At 49.6% G+C, this 8214-nt stretch overlaps 1 protein-coding gene across 2 annotated transcripts in view; it reads right to left on the bottom strand.

Annotated features, from left to right (window-relative positions):
* LOC107312247 overlaps positions 1–5206 on the bottom strand; it is a 12496-nt gene extending 7290 nt beyond the window's left edge. The window contains exons 1-6 of one of the 2 annotated variants that reach the window (XM_015859488.2): positions 4420–5206; positions 4118–4169; positions 3961–4000; positions 3779–3868; positions 1196–3412; positions 965–1078 (exon numbers count right to left, since the gene is read on the bottom strand). In XM_015859488.2, the coding sequence (XP_015714974.2) occupies positions 1405–3412; positions 3779–3868; positions 3961–4000; positions 4118–4169; positions 4420–4542 (2313 nt within the window). In that variant the 5' untranslated portion in view covers positions 4543–5206 and the 3' untranslated portion in view covers positions 965–1078; positions 1196–1404. Of the gene's footprint in view, positions 1–964; positions 1079–1195; positions 3413–3778; positions 3869–3960; positions 4001–4117; positions 4170–4419 lie in introns of those variants that run through there. The other variant, XM_032443865.1, reaches the window with a different exon arrangement.
* Positions 5207–8214: the final 3008 nt, after the last annotated feature.

The raw sequence follows: 8214 nt of genomic DNA, 5'->3' as shown, positions 1-8214 counted from the left end.
GATTGAGTAAGAGCTCATGTGACAAGCTCTGCCAGGACAAGAAGGAAGTACATGATATGTGAAAGGGCTCTGACCACTTGGAACAAACAAGAATGATAGTCAGGGACTGCAGAGATGGACCAGGAAGGGCAAAAGCCCCACCTGGGTTGAATTAGCTAAGGAGATAACAGGATAATAAAACAAGCTTTTTAGATATGTTAACAGCAAAAAAGCGAGGCTCAGGGTGAATGTGCCCATACTAATGAAGAGGGGGGCGCTCTGGAACCGGGGACGCTGACAAGGCGGCAGATATACTTGAGATGCCTCTTCGCTTTCTGTCTTTCATGAAAGGGCTCTCCCTCAGGAATCCTGGACCCTGAGGTCTGATGACGAGAGTCCGGGAAGAAATTCCCTTTAGTCAGGCAAGAGGTGTGTCCGTGTGACGTGCCTAGCGAAACATTAAGTCAAATTCCATGGGACCTGATCGGGGTGCATCCCGCGGTTGCTGAGAAGGTGGGCGAGTCGTTTGCTCGAGCCGCTCTCTGTAATCTTTAGCAGGTCTGGAAACTCGGGAGGTGCCTGAAGACTGGAGGACGCGCCAATGTCACTCCAAGTCTTCAAAAGGGCAAGAAGGAAGACCCGGGTTAACTATAGGCCGTCAGCTCACCTCGGTCCCATGGAAAGTGATGGACAGCTTTGTGCTGGTGCCATCTGTAGGACAGAACTGGTTTTTCTTTTGTTGTCTCAAAGCTTGCTGAGGGTGACGGAGCACTGGAACAGGCTGCCCAGGGAGGTGGTGGAGTCTCCTTCTCTGGAGATATTCAAGACCCGCCTGGACGCCTTCCTGTGTGACATGGTATAGGGAGCCTGCTTTGGCAGGGGGGTTGGACTCGATGATCTCTAGAGGTCCCTTCCAACCCCTACAATTCAGTGATTCTGTGATTCCGTAACTGTGCTCCTCCACAGGAAAGAAGAGACATCTGTGAGCACATTTTAAGGGATGATTATTATTTTTATTTAGACAGCTCCTGCTCCTTGGTGGTCCTGGCAGGGATCTGCTGCTCACTGGGTCCATGGCCCTCACTGGATGGTGCTGCCCCTGGAAATGAACAAAGAGAAGAGCAAATAAGCCAAACTGGGCTGGCACTGGGCCTGACTCAAAGAGAGAGTAGCTGCTCTTTGAACTTCCAAGTAGCAGCCACGTGGATTCGCTCACCATGACCAGCAGGAGCCTGTGTTCCCAGGTGCCCAGGTCTCCTCACACTCTGATTCAGTCCTTTGCTGTCTCCATGCTTGCCTGGCACCTGGTTCTGATGTTGCCTGATGCTCCTGTTGAGAAAGTCTCAGCCCCAAATACCACAGAGTCCTCCCCTATTGCCTCCTGAGATGGTTGCAGCCTTTCCCTGGGAGTTGTGAGCTGTGTCCTTAATCCCGAGGCGAGACTCGGCTGTCCATGGCTGGTCCTCTTCCTTGGGGCTCCTCACTTCCCTTCTTCCTGATTTTGGAACATAGGGCTTTGCCTGCATCTAGAAGCTTGGCCCATGCCCTCTGGAGGCAAAGGAGGATGGGGGTGATGCAGCCATAGCAGCTTGGCAAAGATGGTGTGCCTGTCACTGAGCTCCTGTCCGTGGCTGACTGACATTTGGGCAGCTGCTGTGCTTGTGACAGTGAGGTCCTGGTAGGGGCCTGCTGGAACAGAAGCGTCCTCTGCTGGACTGTAGTGATCGATATCATATATCTGTAGATACGGGCCCCCACTGGCTGCTGGGCAGCATCAGCAGTCTGATTCTGGCCTTGATCGCTTTTGGCCCCTTCCCCAGATGGATGTTTCTCGCCCACTGCCTCGTCCCCTCCTGTGCCTGCAGCTGCACTTGCAAGTGGAGCTGAAGTCCAGGTGCCTTCTCTGCCAGGCGCACCATGTCCTTGGGCTTCGCTGCACTTGGGGCAGAGCCTTCTGGGCCTCACTCTGTCCTGCCTGAGTCCCTTACCATTCTGTGTGTCTTTCTGTGTTCTGCACAGTGTGGCAATGGGACAGTCAGCTGCTGGCTCCGAACTTCTGTGCCCAGCATCGTCCTGGGACTGCTCCAGCCAGGAAGCCAGCAGCTGGTTCACCTGGTTTTCAGCCCTTGTGCCGACCCTGTAGAAGTCTATAAGTGCTTTGAGTGTCTCTTCCAGGCTGGTCCCTCCATGGTGTTGAGGTGGTGGCATAGTTGTGGCAGTGTCCTTACTCAAAGCCTCTTCAATCTGTGGGGCATTATTTCCTGCAGGAGCAGTCCTGCCTTGTGACAGCTCCTGGACCCCTGTGTTGCCCCCGCTGGGCACGGTGGGGATCTCAGTGTCCTGTCCTGCATTCTCCAGAGGAGCTCCCTCTATCTGTGGCACTGTCTGCTCTTGCAGGATGGAAAAGGAGGGACCAAGATCATCCTCTTCTGTCATAGTGCCCTTCTCCTCTGTGAAGCTGACAGGACAGATCTTCTTTATGGCTTTTCTGCTGCTTCTAACTATTCTTCTACATGTCCCACTCGTCTGGGATCTCACCAGATCTTCCTGAGGATACTCTCCTGCCACTATCATGAAAGCTGACAGAGAGTAGGCAGGCATCTGTGTTCCTCTTGTGCACTTTTTCACAGGGGCTATGGACTTTTTCTTTGAGCCAGGAGGCTTCACTGCCCTCTTCCTGGTGCAAGCGTGCCTGTTCCAGCACAGGAAGGGCGAGCGGTAGGGCTCCACAGTGTGCCTGTGTGGAGAAGGATGGCAGTCTTGTAGCTCCTGGTTGGTCTCTGAGAACATCTTGTAGGAGGCCAGAACCTTCTCTGGTAGCCCAAAGCACCGCTGTATCTGCAGTTTTACCAGGTGCTGCTCCAGCTGCCTTTTCACAGCCTCATCCAGGAGCAGCGGCTTCCACACTCTGGGCACCACCTCCATCTGAGGGGCTGAGCTTTCCTGCGCTTTTTGGGGCTCAAGTGCATCCGAAAGCATGAGGCCCGGCTGGGCTGTGGCAGCATGACCCGAAGCTGCTCCAAGCAAAGGAGGAGGAGTGCTCAGGGTTAGCTGTTCCATGCAGCTGCCTTCATGCTCACTGACAGAAGTACAGTAGCCTTCCCTGGGAAGGGCCAGAAGGGCTCCCGAAGAGCAGCCAGCTTCTGTTGCTGCATCGTCAGCAAGGGAGCTGTCGTTCCAGGATGGAGAGGCCCTTGAAGAGCACACAGCTCCCATTGCCTCGACAGGCGTGAGGGACTCATCAGTCCTAGAGGACAGGGAGACCTCTGAGGGGCTGCGGGCTCCCACTGCCACATTGGAGGTGAGGGACTTGCTCCCCCTCACATCAAGAGACTCCCTCGAAGAGCTGGAGTTTTCTGCTGCCTTCATGGAAGTGAGAGAGCTGTCACAGCAAGAGAAGTCATTGGCGTCTTCTGACATCTCCATGATTGCACTGTGGGAGAAGGGGATAATGTCATGCTTTGATCCAGGACTGCTGAGCGCCTCACAACTGTCCTGATGCTTCAGAGGAGCTGACAGGCTGTATTACGGAGGTGGAGACCAACCCAGTGTGTGCCTAATGTCCCTCCATGCCTGCTGCAATCAGAAGCTCAGGAGGGGCAGCCAGCACTGTGAGGCTCTGCTGTACCTGGGTGGTAAATCCATTGATGCTTCAGTGGCACTGCCCCTTGTATTTTAGGTCTGTGGATATTGCAATGGCCTCCCCTCTTCATTTTCCCTTATCAGTGCCCCATGTCCTATACCAACTCCATCCCCAACTCAAGCCCATTTCCACCGCCTTCCTCTCCCGTGATCTCACATTTGCAAGCGTCTGTGTAGTATCTTAAGTCTTCTCTGCATTTGACGGAATGCTGCACGTATATCTGCCATATCTGGTATTGTGGAAGAGCTGCAGAAGTGCAAAGGGCAGCATTAGTGGGACCTCCCTATGTAGGATGTGACCAGAGGGAGCTATCATACTTCAGGGAGTTAACTACTTACAGTGTCCTCGAGTACTGTAGAGCATTGTGGAGGTCCGCAGCTGTTGGTAGAAGACAGAGAGTGAACGGATGGAGAGACCCTCCCTGATGGAGCCACGGGCATGTGGGTCCCCAGGGGGTGTCTTTGCAGGGCACCTCTCCTTGCCCATGCTTCTCACCTCTGTTATTCTCCACGTTGTCTCTGCAGCAGTACCACCTTGGCCTCCCACCCTGTATGGGCACAGAAAGCAGTGAGTGAGAGGGGAACGTCCCCAGCAGCCTTAGATGCACCCACCAACCCAGGGCACAGCCAGGCCTGTGCTTGCCCCGGGACTCCTGGCTGAGCCTGGCCAGGCCCTGCTGGGACACGGCCTCTCCTCCCAGACAGTGCCCCAAGCCCAGCCCTGGGGATGGCCCTGGCCCCCAACATTCCCCCTCCCTGTGTTTCAGAGCCTGGGTCAGCACCAGCCATGACTCCTACCTTCCACTTCCACAAAGTCAAAATGAATACAAGCAACGATAGGATCAGCGTGATCCAGAGCATACAATAGAGGATAACATCCTCCAGTCTGAGGAAGAAGCAGATTCCCCAGAAAGTATCCATGCCTGTGACATGCAGAGAGCCAAGCAATCGAGCTCCTCTCTTCAGTCACCTCATGGGCAAAGTGGTGCCCAGCCTCACTCCGCCCAAATGTTGGGTTGTCCCCTTTGTGATGTGGATTGCCATGTCACCAGCTGGGGTCTATGGCAACGTTTGTGATGCAAGAACAGCGGGGTGTGGCACAGCTCAGTCAGCTTAGCCCAGCAGGGTCATATCCAGCCCACCCCAGCACTAAGACCCGGCCCTGTGCAGGGCCACGCAAAGCCTGTGCCTCTCACCAGGACGGACTGAATCCCAGGCCCTGTGCCGTGCTCCCGCTTTGGAGAGCCCATGAAACAAGGCAATGATGGCCGTCCTGCTGCTGCATGCCCTTCCCCAATGTTTGCTCTTCCAGTGGGGTCCCTTCCCATTCTCAGTAGGTCTGTCTTTGATTGATTTATACTTTTTTTTTTTTAACCAAAGGGAACATTTTCCCCCTTTGTTTAAAGGAAAGATTCCCTCCACGCATCATGCCAATGATGCCTCTTGGAGTAAGTGGATTGTGCTGATTACACAGTGAGCTTGGATGGGGAACCTCAGCCATCCAGGGATGCTAGAGGTGATCATGGACTGGCCTGAAGGCAAAAGGTTTAGAACATCACCAGCAGAAGAAGTATCACGTGCTAAAGAGGTCCCACCATATTGTGAACTACCAGAAAATAAAATCTGCTCTTTTCACTGATAAATCATGTTGTATTCTGGGAAAGCATCACAGATGGAAAGCTGCTGTGTGGAGCCCTGCACAAATAGTTGCATAGGCCACTGAAGGTAAAGGAGAATCATGACAGTTTGCAGAGGTAAATGCTGTCCAGCTGGCCTTGGATGTTGCTGAACGGGAGATGTGGCCTTTGCTTTATACTGACTCAAATGCCCTATGGGGGTGTTTACAGCAGTGGGATGTAGTATATGTGAAGGTCACATTAGGAAAAGCAGTTTGGGTCCTTCCAGCTGCTGGAAAGAGCAAACCTCTTCATGGAACTGTTTTTGCCCAGGGACCTGGGTCCACTTGGTGGGTGATGCAGAAAAATGGGGATATTCAGTGTGTACCACAAGGGAATTTGATGTTGGGGGAGTGCAGTCAGTAATTCCATGTATATACGTATAGTTGTGTGTGTGTGTGTGTTTAATCCTAGGTAATTATGGTTTGTCTGTTTATATTAAGCATAATGTAGTGATGTAGAATAACGGGGTGGAGTGTCATGGTTTCATGATTTTTGATTACTGGTATTCCACATCATAACATTCTCATTGGAAGACAGAAGCATATTCCCATTGTTTTTATTATTTTGCATTTTTGTTGCCACTGACCTATTTTCAACAGATGGAGAAAGGCCAGCACATCCTCCTCCTGGTTGATGGACTCCTCTTTAAAAGTAACACTTTTAGTTTAAATCCTGTGAGCTCCCTATAGCTGAGTCCTAAAGCGGAGGTCTCACAGTTCATTAAGCTGCCTGAATAACTGATAGTGCAACCCCAGGGGGCAGTCACTGACTTATTGGTATCTGTAGATGTTCAGGATGTGAGTGAGGTTAGGATGACAGCGGTTAACTGTATGAAAATCAGTGATAAACTTGGCCATTCATGTCCATTCTTCCATGGTGATGTATATCCTCAGAATGGCTGCACTATTCACCCATTCCTCTTCCGTGCAAAGCAGGTGGCCCACCAAAAACCACCTGAGCATCACTGAGCACTGAGTCATAACCAGATACTTCAGTGAAAAACGCTTTTGCTGCAGGAATGCTTACCACAGCTTAAGTGAGAAGATATGTTTTCCTTGGTGTTAAGACAGTCTGCTTCAGCACACTTCCAGTAAGCCTCATGCTGCTGAGGGTGCCCTCTGGAATTCAGTCATACCTTAAATCCTATTTCACATGCTGCTCAGTGGCAATCTTTTTGAGGCAGCATAGTGCTGTGTGGCTTTATTCCTCCTATGGTGTCTGTGTTTTGAATCCTCTTTCTTTGGCTCATCCGTACCAAGCCACAATGTGCACTTTTATAGCTATGCAGATGCTACTTGATCTCATCTCCTCTTCTGCCTTCTGCACCGCAGTTTCTGTTCTGACCAACTGTTCTTGTTCAGCAATGTGCATCCTGCAGCTCCAAAAAGCTGAGCAAAACCTGCAAAACCCAAGTATATAAGGGCAGCTGTTCATCTCCTGATGCTTCCAGGTGGACTTCGGACCCTCTTTTACCATCTGTCTTTATACTTAGATATGAAACAGTCTCTGCAAATATGTTCCTGCAAAATTTTACATGGAATGACTGTTTCTGCATTGGGGCAGGCTAACAGTTCTGTTAGGGAACTTCAATTGATTTTAAAGCCTTTCTGAGTTACTACTGGATCCTTTCTAACAATGAAGACTATTCATTGGAGTAAAGGAATAGAAACCAGCTATTCCCATTCTCCACTGCCATCCTGAAGACCTCACTGCCCACTGGCATGGCTTATAGCATAGCAAACAGCCATGCAAGGGCTGTGAAGGGATAATGGAGGTCTCAGAGGTAATTTAGAACTGATTAGACTCAAAAAGGCACTTCTTTTTTTTTTTTTTTTTTTTTTTTTTGCAGTAGAGATAGAGGCTGTATGAGAGCCTCCTGTGCTTCTGCTAGGAATGTAAGGTCCGTGACTGAGCAGGGAGAGAGGACAAAGGACATGATCTTGTTTCCTTGCTTTGCTGTAGAAAAAAAGACAAGAATGCTTCCAAAACAACTAAATAACAATAACTTTATTGTTTGTTTAATGAAGTAAAACTTAGGAAATTGGAGGCAAATAAGAAATTAACATCTATCTTCTTCAGAAGCTTAAAATTCTGAAATAAGGAAAAAACACTTCACAGCTCTCTTGCACGGAGAGTTAGAACATCCAGATCACCCAGAGCTTTGAAGTTATTCACTGTATTCTTCAAGTGAACACACCAAAAGTACCAGGAGAGAGCTTTGAATTGCTAGGTTATGCTCTATGACATCTGAGCAACAAAAAAGCAAAGTGGGACAGACTAGAACCAAAAAAAAAAAGTTCTCTGCCTGCTACGTCCTTGAAATTTGTGTGTATTCCTGCAGTCTCATTTTGAGTCCAGCAATTGTTGGAGGCTCCAACAGAATCAACACTTTCCCTTCTACAGCCTTTGGAAAACCCCCAAGTTCTAGCTGTGATCACTCTCAGCTCTTCTTAAGGTTATCTGCTTTCTGTATTTCAGTCTATTTGCTCCCATAATCCTTGTTGTCCCATGCTGAAGTTATTTGTTCACCCTGAAGAACAGAGATCCTTTAGTAAGGGCAATCCTTACACTACAAAAATGAGAAATCTGTTCCCAACTTTTCTCAGGATCTGCCCCTTCCCGTCTTTCCCAGACAGATGTTCAGGTTTGTCCCACCTAATAAAAAAGAAAAGATGCCAAAGAGAGATTTCCAGAGACATCAGCTCTTAGGTAGTGTGAATCGTCATCTTAAAGTACTTTTTCCCACTGTCTGTAGAGGGAGATACAGAGAACTATACAGAGAACTAAGTAGTTTGCTACTGTCCCTAACATTTGATGTGACGAATATGCCAAACTAATAAATAATTCCCTAAAGGCATTACAGTATGATTATTAGTTACATGCTGTGTCACACAAAGTACGTATCCTTTAACCA

This window comes from Coturnix japonica, chromosome 3 (assembly GCF_001577835.2).
Source record: "Coturnix japonica isolate 7356 chromosome 3, Coturnix japonica 2.1, whole genome shotgun sequence".
Lineage (NCBI taxonomy): Eukaryota > Metazoa > Chordata > Aves > Galliformes > Phasianidae > Coturnix > Coturnix japonica.
The sequence above is the reverse complement of the archived record's forward strand: the minus strand, read 5'-3'. Positions and strand labels throughout refer to the sequence as shown.